This window comes from Macaca fascicularis, chromosome 15, assembly GCF_037993035.2.
Source record: "Macaca fascicularis isolate 582-1 chromosome 15, T2T-MFA8v1.1".
Taxonomy (NCBI): Eukaryota; Metazoa; Chordata; class Mammalia; order Primates; family Cercopithecidae; genus Macaca; species Macaca fascicularis.
This window is the reverse complement of record NC_088389.1, coordinates 66,686,514-66,710,203: the sequence shown is the minus strand read 5'-3', so window position 1 is coordinate 66,710,203 and position 23,690 is coordinate 66,686,514. Positions and strand designations below refer to the sequence as shown.

At 42.5% G+C, this 23,690-nt stretch overlaps 1 protein-coding gene across 2 annotated transcripts in view; it reads left to right on the top strand.

The window, feature by feature from the left end:
- The first annotated feature begins 402 nt into the window (after positions 1–402).
- The window catches only part of ACO1 (aconitase 1), a 68,381-nt gene continuing 45,093 nt past the window's right edge, over positions 403–23,690 (top strand). Inside the window, exons 1-3 of one of the 2 annotated variants that reach the window (XM_005581561.4) lie at positions 403–487; positions 21,674–21,792; positions 23,461–23,629. In XM_005581561.4, the coding sequence (XP_005581618.3) occupies positions 21,696–21,792; positions 23,461–23,629 (266 nt within the window). In that variant the 5' untranslated portion in view covers positions 403–487; positions 21,674–21,695. Of the gene's footprint in view, positions 488–21,673; positions 21,793–23,001; positions 23,630–23,690 lie in introns of both variants that reach the window. The other variant, XM_074017353.1, reaches the window with a different exon arrangement.

The window sequence follows — 23,690 nt, the reverse complement described above, 5'->3', positions numbered from 1 at the left end:
CCACACGTACATGAAACCTTTGCATGAAACCTCTGCAGTACATGAAACCTCTGCAGTTATGGCCAAATCATGTTTTTTAAATAATTCCATTTCTTCCCTACCCTTTGGTCACTTCCTAACGCCGGCTGGACGTTAGGAATGCTAAGCCCCAAAGTGAGCAAGACACCCTCGTCCCAGGACTCAGGCTGGCAGAAGCGGACCGGGCGGAGGGATCAGCTCTCCCACATCCTACGGAGGAGCCTTTCGCAACCCTCGACTCCTGCCCCGGGCGAAGTCCTCCGGGCCCGCGAGGGCGCCCGCAGGCTCCGCCCCTTCCTCGGCTCGCTGCCCGCCAGTCCCGCCCCTGCTCCGCCCATCGCGCGGCGGCCCCGGGGGCGAGAGGGGGCGGAGCGTGGAGGCGGCAGCTGAAACCGCGCAGCGCACGGGGACGCGTCCCGCTCCTTGGGTCTGGTGCGCCGGTCGCGGGAGCCCCACCGTGCAGTCGGAGGTGAGTACCGACGTTGCCCGGCCCACGTCCCCAGGCGGGAGCGCCGTCCACCCTGTATCCTTCGGGAGTCGGTGCGGGCCTTTACCGAGGTGCCTGAGGCAGTGCGGCCCGGGGGACTCGGAGGCGAGCTTGTGGAGGCTGAGAGGAGAATCGGGGACGTGTTTCTGGCGACTGACGTCCCCCCCAGTCCCCAGTCTATGCCATGCCGAAGAGAGGGACCAGGGATTGGAAATGGCTTTCCTAGACCCTCTTAGCCTTGGCTGTGCGTGCTGTCCTGAAAGTCCTTGTCTAGGGTGTGCGGCCGATCCTGGGAGTCCTAACCCCGAGGCCGTGAGGCCCGCACTGGGAGTCATCGCCCAGGCCCGGCTAGCTGGGTAGGGAAACGCTTGCTAAAGTTGTGCGGGCAGATCCGGGAATGCACTCCAAGGGGTAAAGGGAAAATGGGATGAGGGGGAAGAGACCCTTACGTGGGAGGCTTGAACACAGAGCCCACCCTGATAGATTCAGAGATCCAGAAAGGAGCTTGGGCTGCAGTTATGACCAAGTCATTTTTTTCCACGTTTAGCTAGCACATCGTAATGGCATCTTCCTTCTTGCAACACACACAATTCTCTTCCCTGGGGGACAACCTCTAGGACAGAAGTCCCCAAACTTTTTTGGGACTCAGTACCCCTTTACACTCTTAAAAATTAGTATCTTAAGGAGCTTTTATGTGAGTTATATCTATCCATATTTATAATGTGTAAGACAGAAATTTCTACTATATTTAATAATTCATTTAAAAAGAATAATGAGCTAATTATATCTTAATATTGCCTATTTTTGTGAAAAAGAACTATATTTTCCAAAACAGAAAATTATTGAGAAGAATGGCATTGTTTTACATTTTTGCAAATCTCTTTGATGTCAAGCATAATTGAAGACAGCTGGATTTCGATAGCTGCTTCTGCAGTCTGTTGCAGTATCGCATATCATGTAGCCTCTTGAGACCTCCATTGTATACTCCTGAAAATGCGTGAGTGAAAAAAAGCGAGTAACGTTTTATTACTATGAAAGTGGTTTTTGACCTTGGAGATCCCTAGGAGTTCTCTGCACCACACTTTGAGGATGCTTCAGAGGCTTCATTCATTGGGCCTGCTTCTTGTTTGTGATCCTTCCTCTGAATGGGAACACTCACCACCCCATGCCATGGACAGTGTTAACTTCTGGTATCTGGAACCAAGTTGGATCTCACTTTGGAAACCATGTACTAGGTCCCCTGTGAGGCTGTGATGAACCTTGCCAGCCTCCTGAAAAGTCAGCACGGTTTCACACATGCCTTTGGTTGTTTCTGTGCCTGCAGAACTGACCTGTCTGTTCATCAGGATTACAACAGTGATGTGGCAAACAGGACATGTGGGCTCAGAAAAGTACCAATGGGAAGACCGTGCCAAGTGTGTAGGGGTTCGTGTGATAGTTACCAAGTAGTCAGGAAGTTATTTCCCAAAGAACAGGGAGGCATGCTTTTGCCTTCCCTTGCACGTGTTCATTGCTGTTTGCAGTTGCATGGTTATTAGCCTTGAGTTTATTGGAATAATGATTCCCAGTCTTGATGTTCTTTCACTTTCCACTTTCAGAGGTGTATCACTCTGAGTGATGCTTCCTCAGCCCCTGTCAAAAAGCAATTTCCACCATCCTGCAGTGTGGTAGGTGAGGTCCTTCATGGGACTCTTTCCTTAGCTTTGTGCCTTGTCAGAACAAGTTCAAGACAGATGTTACGTGTATATATATGGGATGAAGAAATTTTCTGACTCCATCCTCCCTTTTGTTCCTTCATCCATAGAGCCTCTTGTGCTCTGATGGATTAGTTTAAATGCTACGGCCGATACTTGAGAAGTGTTGCATGCACATGAGCATGTTGTGTGTGTTGCACAGTCCACAGGTGAGAAGGAGAAGTCCACAGGAGAAGGAAATGGGATCTAAACTCTGAGCACCTGCTGTGTTCTTTGTATTAAAAAATTCCACTTTGGTGATGGGGTCTCATTCCTTCATTCTTTCAGTAGATTTTTATTGGCCACCTCTTTCTCATGTGTCCAGTTACGTGCGGGATGCCAGGAAAGTAGTGAGCACAAAAGATGCAGTCCCTGTCTTTCTGGCAATTATGGTCTGATAGCTTAGATAACTGCTGGTTAATTGAGATAGTCTGTTGTCAGAGTGTACATGAAAGCTGGTCCTGTGTGAAGAGCAGTACCCCCTACCTAAAGTGTGCCTCAGAGGCATGTGCTGAAGAAACCAGAGTCCCACACTGTGAAGATGATGATAAAAACCAACGCGTATCACCAGGTACCTGGCAAAGAACTTCCTTTTCCTTCTTTCCCCCACTCTTCCTTCTACGTAGGAAGTAATTTCCTGGGAGGCAGCCAGACTCACAGGGAAATTACCTCCAACCTGGTGCCAGTCACTGGGCCAGCCTCGGGTTAAGACACCTTCTCTGGGTCTCAATGTCTTTGACTTTAAAATGAGGAGTTAGGCCATTGATAGTAAGTGTCCCAAGGCATACTAGCGTTTGTGCATATCTCTTCCTAATTCCGTGTTCAGTGGCAACACCTTTTTTTAGATTGAAATAAGCCATGGTGGGAATAATTACACCATGGAAATCAGCAAATACTACATCAGAGTTTTTTTTTCCTCCTGGAATTCAAGTTGTTAAACCTTTGCCAGCTGACACTGCTATTGTCTGAGCTAAGGTGCTTTTGGTTTGTTTTCTTAGTAGAAAACAGACTCTTTAGCCTAGACAAGATCCTAGATATAGGGTGTATGATTCAAGTCCTCTAAAATTTTTGATAAGAAAAAAATATGTTTTCATCATATTCTAAAATATAGATCAGCAACCTTTTTGTGTAAAGGGACAGGTAGTGAAACATTTTAGGCTTTTTGGGTTATGGTTATACAGTTTCTATTGCAGCTACTCAGCTCTGCTGTTGAAGCATGAAAGCAGCAATAGACAATATGCAAACAAACGAGCATGGCTGTGTTCCAATCAAACTTGATTTACAAAAACAAGTGCTGACCTTAGTTTGCAGACTCCTGACCTAGCTTATCAGAACAAGAACCATGTTTCAAAGAGATAGTTTTATGGAAAAGGAGATTCTTCAGGACTTTATGCATGAATACCAGAAACTTGAGTCTCCAAGATGGATATAGAAGGCAGTAGTAACTGTAGAGGATTTGGAATCAATCATAGAAGACTCCATAGTAGGTTGTTTAAAGAAAGGCCAAGTGTGGTCAAGTTTGGAGGACAGAGCCACCTATGGGTCTTATTCCTAACTCCCTCCCTGAAGCCATCTCAGATGTTATGCTGGGATGGATGGACCTGCAGTCTAACCCATTGTGTGAATTTTGCGTATTATTATGCAAAAACTAGTAGTGTCTCTAAGAGCTATCTTGGTTCCAGGGGCAGAGACAAAGGAAATGTTAAAAAAGGATGGAAAGGCCTAGGCATGGTGACTCACGCCTATAATCTCAGCACTTTCAGAGAGGCCAGATTGCTTGAGCCCAGGAGTTCAAGACCAACCTGGGCAACATGGCGAAACCCCATCTCTACCAAAAATACAGAAAAAAAAGAATAGCCAGGTATGGTGGCACATATCTGTAGTCCCAGCTACTTGGGAGGCAGAGGCAGGAAGATCACCTGGGAGGTCCAGGCTGCAGTGAGCCATGATTGTGTCACGGCACTTCAGCCTGGGCAACAGAGTAAGACCCTATCTCAAAAAAAAAAAAAAATCCTCGTTATATATGTATATGATACATTGTAGAGTACACTGTGTGTATACCTGTGTGTATGCATATTTATACATCTAAGTGTACATAAGTTGTGTGCATGTGTCATTACATATTCCATTCCATGTATTTAAAGTAGCGTCATGAATGTTTAGAAGACAGACCAGTAGCCAGTTCTGGGCAGTGGAATGAGGTAGCAGGAAGCCAGAGAACTTTTGTTACTTTTCGTAATACCAGATGTGTGCCTATCTTACAAGGGAGAATAGCCTGTAGCATTCATATATTGCTTTTACAACCTAAAAAACCTAAAATCTCAACAACCTGTACTTTTGGAAGGAAAATAGAGTTATTTGATAGGAATGTTGCCACCATCCTCCTCCCCCAATTAAAAAAAACTTACTTTGTCATGTCACAGCTCTGAACTTGTATACATAAGATTAGTATATGTTAACAAAATAAGAGAGAGCCTCTCATGTTGAAACATTTTATTTAACAGTATTAACATTTGACTCTTGTCCAGGGTTAGAAATACTAGGTCAAAGTGTTCCTTAGCAAGCTATTATGCAGCCTTTACACTGGTGTTACAAAATGCTATTGTATAGTTTTTTAACTAAAAAAGCATGTTACACAGCAGTATTTCCCTGTGATTCTATATTTCTCAGTAGAGAAAGCATGTGCATATATGTACACGTGTGCCCCTCCCTGCATGTATGAAGGCAGCAGATACGCCAAAACATTGAGTGCTTTTCTCTTGGTGATAGAGCACGTTGCTTTTTAGATTTTCTTTACTTTAGCTTATTGGGGTTTTCAAGCATGAATAAATACTACATTTGTCATTACCAAAATCAACCTCTACAGTATGTTTACACCTGGTATGTTGAGGACAGTTTCTCCATCTTTCTTAGACAGTCTTACCACCAGCTTACCTGGTGGCAGACCCCAGCTACTCTCTCGCAGTGAGAAATGTGAGGAGTGTGAGGCCTGGGGAACCAAAAAACAGGCACATTGACCACATAGTCACATTGTGCTGTGTCTGCTTCCCCTGTAGAGTCTGTCTGACCTTGGCCTGCCCTCTCACTTCAGTTAACTGGCCCCATCAGCTGACCGTCTCCCTAGATCAACTGGCCTTCATTTCTTTTTTTTTTTTTTTTTTTTCCTTTTCTCTATTTTTAATGGAAAATCTCAGACATACAAAGTGGAGAGGAGAGTATAAACCCTCAGTCTCAATGACTGTGAACAGTGATAATTGGCTGATTTTGTTTCCTCTATACCTTTTTTTTTTTTTTTGAGACAGTGTCTCACTGTCACCCAAGCTGGAGTGCAGTGTCACGACCTCAGCTCACTCGAACCTCCACCTCCCGGGTTCAAGCAATTCTTCTGTCTCAACCTCAAAGTAGCTGGAATTACACGCGTGCACCACCACGCCCAGCTAATTTTTGTATTTTTAGTAGCAATGGGGGTTTCACCATGTTGGCCAGGCTGGTCACGAACTCCTTACTTCAGGTGATCCGCCTGCCTCGGCCTCCTGAAGTGCTGGGATTACAGGCGTGAGCCACTGCGCCTGGCCCCTCCCTTGTACTTTTCTTCAACATCATCTCTTTTTCCCTCTGGCAAGAGTTGGCATCTTCATCTGCAACTATATAAATTAATGAGAATCACTTATTAGGTCTTTTAGGAATAAGCATGTATTGACTGCTGTAGCAAAAATCTTAAAACTGTTCTGCCCTGCTGTCAGCCATACTGAACTGCTGAGCAGTCCCTGAACACTTGCTCTGCTATCCTGTTTCTCCACTTTGTTATTTGCTCTTTACTCTGCCTGTGCATCTAAATTCATCTTCCACTTCCTAGTTCTCTGTAAAGCCTTTCTTGAATCCCACTTGTATCTGTCTCTTTCCTTTGAGTTTTCTTATGCCCCTTATCCTATTGTATTTGTGTGCCTATCTTAGTCTCCTTGTTAGATTGCAGTCTTCAAATAAGAGAAGGAATGTGTGCCTATCTTTTTTTCTTCTTTGGTGTTTGGCAATGCATAATGCAAAGAAGATACTCAAGAAATACATGCTAAAATAATTTGAGTTGATTAAGTTCACTGGAGAAAAATTTTGAGAATAAAAGAAATCTATTTCACATTAAAAGAAAAATGTTCAAATATGACCTGGACCAAGAAAATTTTCCTTTACCTGTTTGGATTTTCAAAGATTTTAAAGAATCATGGTGAAAAGAGTCTTAAATTTGAGCCATTTTTGAGTCTTAAATTCAAGCCAATATAAAAAGGTAGCTTTCTAAAAAGAAAACGTTTTCAATGATCTTTTGTCACTTTTTCACAAATATATCTGGAACCTTTGGGTCTTCTCTAATCGTAGACTGCATCCCCTCGCACCTCCCGCCCCCCACCAGGAGAAAGACCTGAAAAAATAAAACTGAATAATTCTGGGTCACTTGTATGGATAAGAGTGATTCTTGACTGTATTTTAAATACTTGTTTTAAAATGTATATTTAAATCTTCAGTAAAAGAAACAGGCTACATTTAGAGCTTACCATAGGTAAGTCAATAGCAATCTCATGAATTATGGTGGCTCATGGGGATATAGTTCCCAGAATATGCAGTGCTTTCGTGTGTTACCTCGTTTAATGATCCCAGCAGCCCTTGTCATCTGGGCAGAGCAGTGCAGACAGACATTGTTACCTAAAATCTGCAAAGAAGTAAACTGAGGTTTAAGAATATAGAGGAAATCTTACCCTCAGCAGCAGGTGGCAAAGACTGACCTTTAAGAATCAATTGGAAACCAAGAGTCTTTGGGATTAGATGTTGCGAATATGTGAAGATGCAAAAGCATCTAAGCCTGTCTTTGGGAGACAGAACAGGTTCTTGTGCCCCTTAATGCCATAGGCCTATTGAAACAATATCACACTCTTGAAGCCAGTTGTTCCTCAGATTCCTCATGTTCTGTTATCTTTGGTGTCAAAAATTAATCCACCTTGGAAGAATTAGTAAGGCTGTCTGTACATGAGTGCTGGTGTGGTTCTCTCTCATTCTCTTGTCTTGATCTAAGGAGAATCCTGGGCAAGCCCATCTTGGGATAGTGTAACTTGCCTGGGCCACTGCTCACAAAACAGACATGTATGGAGCACTTAATTATTCAACGTCCTCATCATCGTTTCTATAACTGCTATTGTGGAATTACAAAGCAAGTTGCAATTTGTGACATAGTTCATGAAGAAGAGGTGTCAGTCTAGGAAAGAATCCTCCTACATGATCACCAGGTTTGAATTTTTGGTTTAGAACAGATAAGATATGTAAGCCATTGCCAAGAATCTGCTATGTACAAGAGCTATGCTGGGCAGACATTTGAAAGGTACAATTTTGATTAATGGTAGAATCAAAACTAGCCTCAGGATTGGTTTTAAGGATGTTATGTTTCAGAAACCCTTATTTTCTTAGATAAGAAATCAGTCTCTTCCTAAGAGCGGATAATGCCTGTATTATTTACATCAACCCATTCTTTAAAAGTTATCTATCATACAAATTTTGCCAAAATCAAGGATGTTTTGGGGAACATGAGGTTTATCATCTCATCCCCATATAAGTGCTTTAGAGCTTGGAGATTGTTTTAAAATTAGATTTATTTTTTTTAAATGCATTTGCTTTTTTGGATCTCAATATGTTAAGTGACTGTAAAATGATATCACTTGTGCAGCCTGTTGGGAGGAGCATGTTGCAAGAGAGTTGGTTCTGACATCAGGAGCCTGAGTTTGACTCCCAGTTTGGTCACTTACCAGCCATGAGACCATGGCAAGATACTTAACCCCTCAGATCCTGTCTTCTCTCATGTAAAATGGGATGGTGATGCCCTTGTTACAGAGTTGCCAAGGGTCTGCATTAGAAGAATTGGATTAGATGTGTGGCACCCCACAGGTACTCATCACGTGTCTCCAGGCTGCTGAGCTTCTAAAATGACCTGGCACACATGGGATAATGCCTAAACATTGCTGCTGTTCTTCCCAGCTTCTGTCCCAGTCCAACCTGCTAAGTTCCAGGCCCATATATGCCCCTGCCCGCTGGACATCTTATCCCAGATCCGCCATGTCTAAAACCAACATCCCAGTTCCCATCTTGTTCATTGGCTCTGCCAGTTTGCCCAAATGAGAAACATAGAAGCTATTCGAGACCTCTCTTTTTTCTTCGCCTACCCCAGCCTGTCCTGCTTGCATAACTCTCCCTGGATTTGTTCCCTCCTGTACCTCCTCATTGCCTTGTCTTGATGACTGTAATAGCACTGTAACCTGCATCCCTGACACCAGTCTGGCATCCTTTCCCTGAGTCAGTCTACACCCCTACCAGCATGATCTCTGAAAATCAAATCTGGTCTTAAAGATTACAGCTCAGAATCCTTTAATAGTGTCTCCTTACCTTTGGTAAAAATTCAAACCTTGCAGCAACCTGGACCTTGCTCCATCCCTTGTTTCTTAGCTCTCCCCAACATGTGCCTTGTACCTTATCCATGTGCAATAACTGTATGATTCCCGCAGTGTCACACTTTTTTGCCTTTAATGTATTGTTTCATCTGCCAGCTTCCTCTTTCAGTGACTCCCTACCTCTGTGTAATTCTGGGAAGTTTATGCATGGTGTCACCTCTCCCTAGAGGCCTTTCTCTCCCCCTCCGATGCTCTGATGTTGGATTAGGTGCTTTCCCCTGACGGTTCTTTATCAGCCCTCATCCACCACACCTGTAGCATGGGCTGCATGATGTTCTGATTTGTCCTGCACAGTCTCCGTTCTCAGTCTGAGCATCTGAAGGAGGATGGGGACTTTATCCCTTCATTCCAGGTCTGTAAATGTCATGTGTATGAATGAATCCACACCAGTCTCTTCCCACAGACAACGTAGAAAGGCCCAGGTCTCAGAAGTATCAAGGTCTAATGCTGCTTTAGTATTTGTCACTCCTTCAACCCAATGAAATAGAGCAGCCATGCCATTGTGGGAGTCACTGGGATGGAAGCAGCTGCTTCAGAGTTGGGCTCTGCAGTCTGATGGACTTGGGTTTGTGTTCCGGTTCCCTCTTTCAGCACGCCTACATCTGGCTTCAGATTTGCAGCTCCTAACGTCCTTCTATCCTGCTGCGGGGAAGGAATGTGCTGGTCAGAAATAGGAGCCTCAGGTCCTCCTGACAGTTGCCTTTCTTAAGTAAAATCAGTAAATATATGGGTTTACATATTGAGCTCTGAGAATTTTATTAGCATGAGTCGTAATCCCTGAGTTCAGTCAGCCCTGATGAGACCAGGTTGGTGAGGGGGTGGGGATAGGTGTCCTCAGACACTTGGTGAATTCACAGAGGTAAAGATGGCCCTATAAGACCTCTGGCAGCCAGACACCCGGTCTTTTGTGGTGACGTCCTTTTTTTCTAATTCCTAATTCCTGAAGTTCGAGTTAGAAAAGTTTGTTGCCACAGTCTGTGAAATGAGTTCAGGAGCCTGAGGAAATCATGCAGCTTTCTTAAAGATTGGATCTCAACTGGACTTGCTTTGTAATACTTTTTTTTGAAAGTATAGCTGTCTCCACCCACTACTTCTCCTCCTCTTAAAACATAAATGCAGGCTGTGTGCGGTGACTCATACCTATAACCCCAGCACTTTGGGTGGCCGAGATGGATGGATCGCTTGAGGTCAGAAGTTTGAGACCAGCTGGCCAACGTGGTGAAACCCCGTCTCTACTAAAAATACAAAAATTAGCCAGGCGTGGCAGTGGGCACCTGTAATCCCAGCAACTCTGGAGGCTGAGGCCAGAGAATCACTTGAACCTGGGAGGTGGAGGTTGCAGTGAGCCAAGATTGTGCCACTGCACTCCAGCCTGGGTGACAGAGTGAGACCCTGTCTCAAAAAAAACAAACGAAAAAACCAAAAAACTTACATGCAGTAGGGCTTAGTTGGGATCTCTGCAGGTGTCATGTACTACACCCCACTGGTGACCATGGGGAGCTGCAGGGTAGGGGGCCCACATTCTGAGAAGGGGCTGAGGAAGACCTCAAGGAGGAGAGGATGAGGTCAGGCTCAGGGCCGGGTCAGATGCCGGGTTCTCAGGACAATGTCCCCACTTCTTCCTTTACTTTCTTGCCAAATGTTTCATGACCCCTTGGTGACTTTCTTTCTCAGCCTGTCTCTGGAATTTATAAATGTCGAAGTTCACTAAGACTTTTTATGAAACTCTGCTTATATTGGCCCACAGTGACACTAAAAAGTAAAAGTGAATATTTCCGTTGAGTTTGTGCTGCTGCAACTAATTTAAAATGAGCTTACAGTATGTGTTAAGTCTTTCTCTGTAAGAGTTGCATGTGATGCTCTGCCCCTTCTTGGTCACTGAGCCCAGAACTGGGGGAGCCCTCAAGAGGCAGGGGCTGCCTGGTCAGGCGTTGTTATAGCATGGCCCTGGTTCCCCAAGTCCTGTTGTTTTTGGCAGTGGCTGTGCACATCTGCCGAGTGAGTCATGATCATTTTTGTGATACATCCTGAGAATTTCCAGTGTTACTTAATAATGAAATTCAGGGAAACAGGGTTAGACTTGAGGAAGTAACTACTTTTTAAGTGCAATCTAATATTTTCATATATGAGCTAATTTCATATCAAACTTTAATGAATTTTTAATGTTGGAAATCTATAGTCCAAACCAGATGTACAGTTAGGGCTTTGTAGTTTGTCTTTATCAAAATCCCTACTGTGGCCACTTTATTACTGTCTTTATCAAAGTCCTCACAGTAGCGACTTTGATAAACTACAAACATCTAGCTGTACACCTGGCTTATAGATTTCCAACATCAGAATTGGCTGAAGAGCCTCATGTGGTCTGGCCGCTGCTACCTTTTGCCTTTTCTGTCTTCCCCTTATTTGCCTTCACTCACCCTGGTCTCCTTGGCCTTCCTTAGACCCACTAGGCATGCCCCCACCTCAGGACCTTTGCACGTGAGCTTACCCCTCCCTGAATGGCACAGTGGCTGAACATCAGTGAGGCCTTCTTTGATCACTGACTCCCCAAAGCCCGTGTACTTTCTACTGCTCTTGCCCTGCTTTATCTATAGAATGGGTCACCATCTGGCATTCTGTTTGTATATTTATTTATTTGTTTAGTCTGTCTCCTTCCATTAAAATGGAAGTACTATGAGGGCAGGGACTCTGTTGTTCACTGATGTATCCCCAGGACCTAAAACAGTTCCTGGCACATAATAGACAGTTAACATAAATGTGAATGAATGAATCATTGAATATTTTTCACTTAGAACGGACTTTTTAGATCATTAACCAACCTTATTTATAGATTGGGAAACTGAGGCACAGAAACATTTTATGGCTAATTCAAAATAAAACCATCATTTAAAGACCATTTAAGTTTTTTTCTTTTTTTAATCTTGACATGTATATAGCACATTCTGGTTAGTTATCCAGGATGAGACAAGACTGAATGAAGATAGACCACTAACTTAAAATTTGAGCAAGAAGAGACAAGCTGCTCTGAGATGGCAAAGCTTTCTGATATAGAGGCAGAATTTTGTTCTTCTCTGTAGCATATGGTGCGCCTTGCACATGCTTAGTGCTCAAGAAAAACGTGTTCACATAGGTGGTTATATTGTTAAATCCATTCTTTCTGCACCACTCTTTTCCCCCCAGTTTCTCTCCAAAAAATAGATAATTGCTCATATGACTTCTCCTTCAAAGTTTTTCTAGTTGCAAGTATCACATTTAAGAGGTTTTTGTTTTATGACCAGCTAAAATAATTGAAGAGATGACCTGGTTTCTTGGAAAATTCAGAGATATTTAGTGCAGTTTCCCAGATGCATCCACATTAAATAAAACAAAGAATTAATATTTCTAGCTCTCCTCTTATGAAAGAACCCAGTTGACAAGCCTTGGTGATACTGCTGGCCATGATGATTCTGAGCTCAGTGTTGTTTATATTCACATAGATATCCTTGGAATTTTACTTTTGACAAAAATATTGTTTATAAGTAGCATGATGTTTAGATACACAAAAGTTAGTTTAGGAGTGGGGCCAATTAATTTCTGTTTAAATGGAAATGAAATATAGCTAACCTTTTTAATGAACTGCAGTGAACCTTAGAGATGCAGTGATAGTACTTTGACTTTAGAGTTGGAAGCCATGGCAGTTCAAGACAGGTATATTTCAGAAGGTGTGGGAGGAGAGGAAAACAGATGGGCAAACCACATAAAATACAGGAGAAATCTTTTTCTCTTGTTTGCATAGATTTTTTTAAATCCACTCTTATGTGTCTTTAGATAGCCCAAAAAAAAGGATCGGGGGATGTGCTGCCAGTACTTTAGACTAGATGGTTAGATTTAGAGAGATGATTCTCAGTTGATTGTCTGAAGGCTCTTTCAAACTATACAAGCTCCCCTGGAAACTGATATGTACCCCCAAAACAAACAAACCAAAAAACAAACCCTCATCCTCTCCAGCCCACTGCTGACAGTTCTGCTGCCTGGGTTTGTTCGTCTCCTGTGATCCTCCTGCTGCTGTGTGGAAATCCTGCGCTTGCTTGTGGGACCCATTAATATCTATGCCTCTGTCTGTATCATAAGGTAATTAAGTATAATATTTAATTATCTTAGGAAAATTAAACTTTGATAACACAAGTAGCAAATTCATAGACTTATATATTCCAAAGATGGGGTGGAGACCCTAAAAGGAGAATCTTATTTTTTCTGATCCTTGGCATTTAGCTTAAAGTAAGTCGACTGTTCCAAACATCTCTACAAATCTGGCTATGATAGATAAACATCATCACATAGCACTCCTCTTGAATGCTACTGTTGAATCACTCCCTGTCAGCTGGGTGGGTGTATGGTCTGACATGGTTTTCTAGCAAGAGTGATGGTTTAGCATCCATCCATATGCTGTGTGCAGTCTCCCTCACAAAACCTGTTTGCAAGGATTGCTGCTAGGGTTCGGAATTTCTTTTTTTTGTTTTTTCTTTTCTTTTCTTTTCTTTTCTTTTTTCTTTTTTGACAGTCTTGATGTGTTACCCAGACTGGAATGCAGTGGCACAATCACAGCTCACTGCAGCCTCAATCTTCCAGGCTCCAGTGATCCTCCCACCTCAGCCTCCCGAGTAGCTGAGACTACAGGTGTGGGACACCATGACTGGCTAGTTTTTTCACTTTTTTGTAGAGACATGGTCTTGCTATGTTGCCCAGGCTGGTCTCAAACTCCTGGGCTCAAGCAATCCACCCACGTTGGCCTCCCAAATTGCTGGGATTCCAGGCATGAGCCACTGCGTCAACCCAGATTGATATTTCTAAATGCTGAAAGAAAATAGCTGCCAACCTAATATTTAAATTTTAATGTAGAGTTACTCATAAGCAAAATGTACTGCCCCAAATAGGATTTTGTCCATAATTTAAGATAATCATCCCCTTTCCTTGCTATAGTTCACTAGGCTCACAGTGCACCCAAGCATGGGGTCAAATTGTCAATAGATTTTAGGGCTGTTTGTCATTCACATAAAGGGAAATGTTGACCATATCTCAAGACCAAGTAGAGGCCAAAGACAGTTTCAGTCTCTCCAGAGTTACAGAGCTGAGGCATCCACATTAATAGCTCAGTTAAGTCCCCTTGGAGATGAGAACATTTGATCAGCAGAGGTCATCTTAGTGTTACTCAGTTTGACCTGTCTGGCAGACAGGCAGTTTACAAAAGAAGAAATTTAGATGTCTAACAGACAGATGGAAAATTACTCAATTTAACTAACTATTAAATAAATACCAAGATTGGCTTTTTAATGTCTCAACTTAGCAAACGGTAAATATGAATTTGGTTGCCTGGTTTGAGTACCTCCGCTCACTGCCTCGGAAAAGGGTGGTAAAATTGGTACAGCCTTTTCCAGGCATCCTGGTGATGTGCAGATCCTTTCACTCAGCTGTCTTCTAGGAACTGAAAGCTAGAAATTTGTTTAAAAGAAATGATTTAAGGACCTACGAATGATGTGAGTATACAAGGCATCATTGTTTGAATGCTAGTACTTGGAAATGACCTAAGTCTTTTAATAATAGGGAAATTGTTATATATCTGAAGGATAGATGTTTATGGTATAGTTAAAAGTGCTGTAAAAATCACACGATTGTCCTATTAAGATATTTGAGGTTTATTGTTGAGTGGAAAAAAAGCAATTTGCAAAACAATGTGAGGTCTAGTCCATTTTTTTTTTTTGAAAAATTCAAATGCATTTAAAAGTTATGGTAAATGAAACTCTAAATCATGATATTACGAAGGATTTTATTTTGTTATTTTTGCTCACCTGCATTTTCTGTTGTTTCTACAGTGAGCATCAATTTTTTTTTTTCTTTCTTTCTTTTTCTTTTTCTTTTTTTCTTGAGTTAGAGTCTCGCTTTGTCACCCAGGCTGGAGTGCAATGGCGTGATCTTGGCTCACTGCAACCTCTGCCTGCTGGGTTGAATAATTCTTCTGCCTCAGCCTCCTGCTGGGACTACAGGTGTATGCTACCATACCTGGCTAATTTTTGTACTTTTAGTAGAGAGAGGGTTTCACCACATTGGCCAGGCTGGTCTCAAACTCCTGACCTGAGGTGATCCGCCCATCTTGACCTCCTAAAGTGCTGGGATTACAGGCTTGAGCCACTGTGCCTGGCCATATCTATTTCTTAGTGTAATATTTTTTAAAGTTATCACTACCCAAGAAGATGTGGTTCAGTAACAAATTTGGTATCCTGCTGTGAGATTGGAAAGGGAGCTGGGGTTGGGGTGGGAAGGGAGGGCCCCACTTGGATTAGCCTGTTTGACTCAAATGAGGTGTGGCACTGTTCATCTAAGGCTAAATTTGAGCCATTCAGGGATTCTCTTCACAGCTCTTTCTCTCTGTTGGTGGATATCAAAGAACATATTGAGGGGAGCAAAGTGGACTTTATCTGGAGTTATAGTCATAAATTTAAATACATCTTCACTAGTCATTATTAAAGAATGACCTGCACTTGTAGTTCCAGGAACTTTATGAACAATTCTTTCTTTCAAAGGTTATTGCTGAAGTCAAGTTCTCATTTTATAGAGCTGCTAATATAGGTATTTATGTACAAAGTTTAAGTGACTGCTCCAGTATTTTAAGAAGTAGTAAATGAATGCATGCTTATCAAAAATAGAATTTGAATAATACAGGGGTATAAAACATAGAAAGCTAAAGTCTCCCTTATATACAATGTGTTATTCTATTTGTAATCCATGTTAACTTTATGTCTTTCTTTTTTGCACATTTGCATATGCAATGGTGTGTATGTATGAATGACTATACACTAATGATCTTGAAGTTGTTTTTTTTTTTCACTTAAATCAGATCCTAGTATATACATATATATATTATTTTGCAACTTTAAAATTCTCATATCCTTTAATGTGAACCTTTACTAACATTTTTTATCTTGAATCTGAGTAAAGGATTGTATATTCAATATTGTGTCAGTAAAATTGATTTGCCCTTAGTGTGTCTTTTGGAAAAAAGTGGCACCCAGGGCAGATCATCAGAAACCTAAACTTAAGTTGTTTTTCCAAAGTTTAGCTGTCAGTTCTCTGGAATTCTGAAACACATGGAAGTTTTAGTGAGTGATTATAGAACTAACATCACAGAAGCACCAAAAGACTGTGATACACCTAAGTAGTACTTTTTTCAACTCTACCTATGAAAGATTTTAAGCTTTTTTTTTTTTCTCCCTGAGGGAAATTTGCATTTCATTGGAAGGAAACTCAGTTGTATTTTTTTTTTTTCCTGGTTTTCCCACTAATGAGTCCTGTGACCCTAGGCAGTCAGTTGCTTTTCAGGGCTTCTCTGTCTTCCTCGGAGGAATGCCATATGATTGCCAAGGCTCTTTACCAAAAACTCAACATTCTCTGTCTCATTACCTCCTTAGCACCTAAAGTTAAGGTGTCCCTAGGGAATGGTGACAGGTTGGTGCCATGCCTTAGTGCCATGCCATGTATGCACAAAAGGCGCCACACCAAGGCACCTGCAAGTGTCCTCCATTGAGCCAAAGGTCAGTTGGTAGCAAGACTGTGGTTGGGGAAGAACCCCAGCTCTTCACTCCTCCCACCCTTTTACTGGGAGCATGACTTATTTATTAAATGTCTTACCCTAGTTCTGCCTGCCTTTGCCTAATATTTGTTATTTTTTAGTGACTTACTTTAAAAATCTGGTGTCAGACCGTCCACGCCTACCCCTACTCTTGCATGCATAGAGTGTACCTGTGCTAATCATGACCCTGTACAAGTCACCCAGCTAGTATTTCAGGATGGGTTAGCTTTGAAAGACACTGTTTCTCTACCAAATAATTATCTTGACTTTCAGAATGTGAACTACATGTAGTCAAGGGTTTCAGATACAGTAGCTCCATTTTTACTCCTTTTGTATAAGAACTGTTCATCTGTCTTACTTGATTCAGTGGCCAGGGACAAGTGTTCAGCCATCCTCAGCATTCTGACAAGCGTCCCGGAGGGAGAAGTTCTGAATAATTGCCCCCACCTTGTGCTTTAAAAGATACCATTTCCCATTCCTTCCTTCCTTTTTTTTTTCTTTTTTCTTCTTGCCACCATGCAGTATCATCTCATTCTATAGGACAAAGAAAGCAGCAACCCCAAATAGTGTGATATATGCTAACTCTTCCCTTTTTCGAAAAAGAAAAACACTGTATATATTTAGATACCCTGCCACCTCCAAAAAAATCCACATTAGCTGTCTTCGTTTGTTCATTCCTATCCTTTATTGTTGAATGAAGATCAGATAAAACAGAAAAGAGCCACGAACAAAGCAGCAGGAGGAGAGAGTGGGAGATAAGAAAGGAATTGAAAGAGTGGGACCTGTGCTTTATGTGGATGTGGGACATAGGGAGGGCTTCCTGGCCAATGGTGGGGTTCCTAGATGAAACCCCAGATGTTGGGGTTATTTTTGGAGCCTGAAGGATCAGTAATAATATTCAAGGATTAGGGATGGGATGAGTGTCTGGCCAGGGAAAGGCAGGCATAGGAGGCATGATGCCTGGATTCTTCTCTGGATCTAGACCCATTACCCAGCCAAAGATCTTTCTTCTCACACCTCTTTGAAACATGATTGTTTTTGGCTTTCTCTTGGAGTTACTAAACCAGGAGATTTGAGACAAGTGATAGTATGGGTGGAACCTTAAAGTGGCTCCAAATTCCAGAGTCCTCTAGGCTTGTATGGAGGGCCTGTTTTCCAAACAAAGTTAGTCTTTGGTTGCCCAAATGGAGCTGCTGTTACTTTCTACTGACCTGTGGCTCAGCACAAAGTGGCAGGAGACAGGTGACAGTGCCTGGCTCAGACCTGATTGCAAGGGGGCCCCCTGGAAAGAAGTAAAGGCAACTGCAGCATTCAAAACTGAGTCTCTTGTGTGAGGACTGCCCATGACTTTCCCAGCTTTAGGGGCTGGCGGGTGACCTCCAACAGCGGCATCGTCAGAGCAGGGTGGCTGCATGTAGAGAGGTGGTATAGGGTGGCCGAAAGAGCCAGGGTTTGAAACCTAGCTCTGCCTCTTACTTGGTGTATGCTGTTAGGCAAAGTTTTTCATCCCTCTGAGCTGCAGTATCCTCATCTGTAAAATGGGAATAATGATATGGTTTCATTTATGGAGATGTTGCCAGGTAGAGAAGACGGTGTAAAGCACTTGGCATGTGCTGGTATAACTAACTGGTTCTTCTCTTCCCTTCCACAGATAGAATTTACTTCCTTAATATAGTGAAACTAGACAGTTATCTAGCTTCCAAGGATAAAGGGAGGCAGATGGTAGTGTGCTTTAAAACAAACCATTTTCTCCAAGAGCCAACATATTGGTCACTATATCCATCGTAAAATACCAGCTGACTTTGTAGGGTGGTGGGAGTAGCAGGAATCATGTGGGGCTTCTTGTGTTATGGCCCAGACATTTGTAGCTACAGGGAAGTAAATTGACACATTTGGTCCCCACTGCATAATGGCAAATATGGGTACAAATAAACAACTGCCAAAAATTTTGGCAGACTTGGGGCATCTGGCTCCTTTAGGACTCGACACAGAGATAGGATGATTCGGACACTTAAGGCCATTTAAAGAGGTGATTGACCCATCTTGCTCAGTCCCGTGTGCGTTTCCCACAGCTTCCCCTGCCTGCAGAGACTCTGGCTTCTGTGGAGATAGTCTTCTGTTTTTCCAGTCAGGAAAATAGCAGTTTTATTGTTGCCGTTGCTACTGTTTGAGGGTGGAAAAGGTAAGTCTGGGGAGTATAGCATGGGTGACAAATGAAAGGGAGAGTAGCACTGTTGCCTTTTTAAATATATTCAGAATTTCAGCCAGTGGAATTACTAGTTTCATTTTCTGAGCCCACAGATTTGTAAACTTCTCCTTCTGCGGACAGGCCAGCAGGTTTCTTATTTACAGGGTTTTCCCCCCTCCTGATTGGCTGCTCGTTGAGTGAGAATTAGTCACAAATCTCTTGAATTTGTGTGGCACTTTATCTTACATGCACTCTCACCTCAAAAACTAAAGCCACCATCTTCCCTCCCAAAACAGTCCCAATAGCCGTCAATCCTCCATGCCTGGAGTTCAGCCTTATTTCTTCTCCCCATAGGTTTTCTCCCATTCACCTAGCAGCCATTTTCTCTAAATTTTGCCTCTTCAGCTTTTAATCCATCCATCCCTTTTTTCCATTTCAGTTTCTGCCATGCACTTGCCCACCTGCTTACCTGTCACCGCTGGTAGAACAGGACCCACAGGTGTGTTTGGTTTTGCCATCATGCCACAGACCCACACAGTTTAGAAAAAATTAGTTGCCAGCTTTTATAAGTCAAGAGTTCATATAAAAATCTAGATTACCAGTCTCACTTGGAAAATTAGATGATCTCTCAACACTGGGCAAGCATTCCTTCATACCCTCTCGGCTGGAGCCAGGTGGTCTCTGCCCCCTTAGATGGGCACAGATCACCCAGGGTCTTTAGTCCCTGTGCAGCCTGCCTCACGTGCACAGGTCTCTTTCTGAGCCCTGGAGGCATTTTGATTGTGACTCCTGTTTTAGAATGTGCCCTCCCTTTTTCGGTATCCTCTCTGCTTCCTGAATTAAGTGTTAAGTGCCTCACCTGGTGACACTCCATGGTGCCCACCAATGATTCTCAAGCTGAACATGTGTTGGAATCACCTAGACGCTTGAACAGGTTCAGTGGGTGGGGAGGGGATAGTCAGGAATCTATATTTTTCACAAGAAAGATTCCTGGATAATTCTAATGCAGATGGCCTAAGGTACATACTTTTATAAACACAGTTACGGTGTATTCCAGTAGCCTTTGCTGCCCATTCTTTAGTTTCAGTTCCAGAACCCCCAGAGAAGGAAGTTGATTGGGCCAGATTGGGTCAGACACCTTTCCTCTCTCCCACCAAATCGCAGCTGCTGCATACAACATGTGAGACTAGGTGGGAGAAGCAGTTCCCAGGAAAGAGGTGCTGGGCAAACAGCCTGGCTGTCTCCTCTTCAGTGTCTTGCGCCCATTACCAGTACCTCTGGCATGTCCTCCCACCTCCTGCACTAGCAATCCAGGAAGACACAGGCTGCTTCTCAATCAACTGCTTCTCCCCAGAACTACCTACTACCTACCAGACTTTGGCCAGAGGAGATGTGCAAGTATCTATTTCTTTTAAATTTTTAGCTATTTTTAAAAAAATTGAGTGTGTACATGGTTAAAAATGCAAACAATACTAAAAGAAACATAGTAAAAACTGAGCTTTCCTCCCAGTCCTGATTTCTAGGTCCCAGGCCTCTTAAAAGAAGCCCAGTCCCTTTTGTGTCCTGTGAGGATAGGGGCCTGTCTATAGAGACAAAGCACACTTCCAACCTTCTATCCCCTCAGTCCTTTCCTTTATCCATGGTGGGGTTTTTTTTTTTTTCATTTTACAGTTACATATTATTTTATATCAGTCATTTCATAAACATGTTAAATATTTAAATGTTTACTTATAAAAACCCTGGGATTAAACAGGGAAATGTTAGCTATTCTAATATATCCTAAAATTAAGAATATTGAGGAATCGATTGATACAAAAATTTTTTGTCCAAGAGGTAGGACCAGAAAGCAAGCCTTCTGACTCCCGCCCCAGTGTGTTTTGCTCTAAGATGGATAGTTAAATGATTTGAAATAGCCATTTTTCCATATGGTGAAAAGAATGGCATCTTCCCTTGTTTATAAAAAGATACATGAGAACTTCTGCCCAGAGCTGGGGTAGAGGGTCCCCCTCCAAACCCATCTGCGGAGTTGGGGCCTTTATGCCATCATAGTGTACTTTAAACCAACTGTCAGGCCTCTGAGCCAAAGCTAAGCCATCATATCCCCTGTGACCTGCACGTACATATCTGGATGTACGTTGACTCTCTTTTCAGACTCAGCCCCCCTGCACCCAGTGAAATAAATAGCCTTGTTGCTCACACAAAGCCTGTTTTGTGGTCTCTTCACACGGACACGAGTGACACCAGCAGTCCCCAACCTTTTGGCACCAGAAACCGGTTTCATAGAAGACAAGTTTTCCATGGATTGTGGGTAGGGGATGGTTTCGGGATGAAACTATTCTGTTCCACCTCACCTCAGATTGTTGGGCATTAGTTAGATTCGCATGCGCAGTTCACAGTAGGGTTTGTGCTCCGATGAGAATCTAGTGGTCTGATGGGAGGTGAGCTCAGGCCTTTAATGCTGCATCACCTGCCCGCTGCTCACCTCCTGCTATATGGCCTGGCTCCTAACAGGTCACGGACTGATACTGGTCTGCCGTCTGGGACTTGGGGACCCCTGCTTTAAACATTCCCTGATGTCAATGCACCATTGCCACCATCTGCAAAAATGAATCGGGAAGGCTTCTAACTATGACATTCAAGTATATTCAAAATGCTGCAGAGATTGTTACAACAGGAAATTCACAGGACAGTACCAGAAAATGACTGCTCTTAACTCTCCACTTCCAAAGTTCAAGTTTTATACAATTGCATAGTGTCACCTGCTATGGGCTTGTAACCTCTTGCCATGCAGGACATGAGACCAGCTTAGAGGTCTGTTCATATATTCAAGATTGACCATGAGATGTGTCCTTCATTTCACTTTTTCCTGCCAGTGGAAGAATGTTGGAAAGTTGTAGAAATAAGGCAAAAGAAGTTTGAGTTTTTATGCTGTCTTGAGAGGTGAAGGCTAGCATTCACAGTAACTTTTCACAAGCCCATTTTACTTGCTAAGAATATCATTCTTGTATTCATTTACCTTCCACTATCCTCCTACTTCAAAAAGATAACAAATGATTTCTTTAAGTGAATGTGTACTGAAATTGTTGAAAAGGGTAAATGCTTGTCAGTATAAATGAGGTCCAGCTTCAAAAGAAGAGTTTAAATGTTCTCTTTTCTTTTCAGGAATACGTGGCCATCAGTCATCATGAGCAACCCATTTGCACACCTTGCTGAGCCGCTGGATCCTGTACAACCAGGAAAGAAATTCTTCAATTTGAATAAATTGGAGGATCCAAGATATGGTAGGTACATGGCTATGATAGCAATTGGAATCTCATTTGCACAATGATTAGGCTATGTAATTAATTATACTTCAGGAGAGTTTGAAGAGGGAGTAGCAGAGAATAGTTGAATGTTCTTGGGTTAAGTGCACAAGCACACACATGCCTTTCCTACATTAGTCAAATTTAAGTAGGTAATAATGATTACATACATTTAACATTTATATAACACTTTATAGAGTATACATTTGTATCATATCATTTAATCTGAATAACAACCCTTTGGGGTCATGTTTATAAAATATAAGAGGTCCTGAGGAAGCTAAGGCCCAAGAATCAATGACACATGCTCAGATCACAAGTATGTGGGTTGTAGACAAGCAGGACAAGAACAGTCTTTTTTCTTCCAAATTCTGTCCTTTTTCTGCCTTTGCACTGTCTTTTCCAGATAACATTTCCAGATAGTATTGCTTAGTAATTTTCACATATCAAAATGGAACTTTTATAAGTAAACAAAACCATTTTTCTTATGAATTAATATTGTTTTAGGAACTCCAGTTACCACTGGCTATGCTGCATAGGGTTTAGGGTTTTGTTTCCTTTGAAAGATGTACATGCATATACTTTGGTCTTAAATACAACATTTGTAAAGGGGTTATTTTCTCATTTCTTGAGCATTAGTTTTCATAAGAACTATTACTCTTTGTATATGTACATGTATAAATATACATTACTTGTTAACATTTAACATAGGCTGGGTGTAGTGGCTCATGCCTATAATCCCTGCACTTCAGGAGGCCAAAGCAGGCAATCCCTTGAGTCCAGGAGCTCAAGACTAGCCTGGGCAACATAGTGAAACCCCGTCTCCACAAAAAATACAAAAAAATTTAGCTGGGTGTGGTGGTGCTTACCTATAGTCCCAGGTATTTAGGAGGCTGAGGTGGGAGAATCACTTGAGCCAGGGAGTTTGAGGCTGCAGTGAACTGTGATCACACCACTACACTCCAGTCTGGGTGATAGAGTGAGACCCTGTCTCAAAAACAAACAAAATACGTAATACAATAAAAATCTAGACTCATGGTGAGATGGGATGACTTAAGGGAAACTTTCTGTTGTTGGAATCCAGGACAAGACAACCATTTAATACCAAAGAATAATGTTTTATTTTGGCCTCGTCTGTGGTGTTTTCTACCACTGAATATCTCTTTTTTTTTTTTTTTTTTGAAACAGAGTCTCGCTCTGTCACCAGGCTGGAGTGCAGTGGCGTGGATCTCGGCTCACTGCAACTTCTGCCTCCTGGGTTCAAGCAATTCTCTTGCCTCAGCCTCCCCAGTAGCCGGGACTACAGGCACACACCACCATGCCCAGCTAAGTTTTGTACTTTTAGTAGAGATGGAGTTTCACCATGTTGGCCAGGATGGTCTTGATCTCTTGACCTCGTGATCTGCCCACCTCAGCCTCCCACAGTGCTGGGATTACAGGCATGAGCCACCATGCCCAGCCCTGAATATCTCTTCAACCCATTAAATATCCATGTATTTTAAACTGTTGGTCACTTTACCCTCTTTACTTGTGGAAAAATAGTCTGATGCCTCGTGTCAACTTTATATAGAGATTAGCCTTAAAGAGTGCCCTTAAGTTGTCTCACGAGTTTTGTTTATTTTGTCATGCTTTCTCCTTAACTCTTAGGGCGCTTACCATTTTCCATCAGAATTCTTCTGGAAGCAGCCATTCGGAATTGTGATGAGTTTTTGGTGAAGAAACACGATATTGAAAATATTCTGCACTGGAATGTCATGCAGCATGAGAACATAGAAGTGCCATTTAAGCCTGCTCGTGTCATCCTACAGGACTTTACGTGAGCCTAATGTCACTTCACTCTCCTCTTCTCTGCCTCCCTCGTTAGCCTTTCAAAAAAG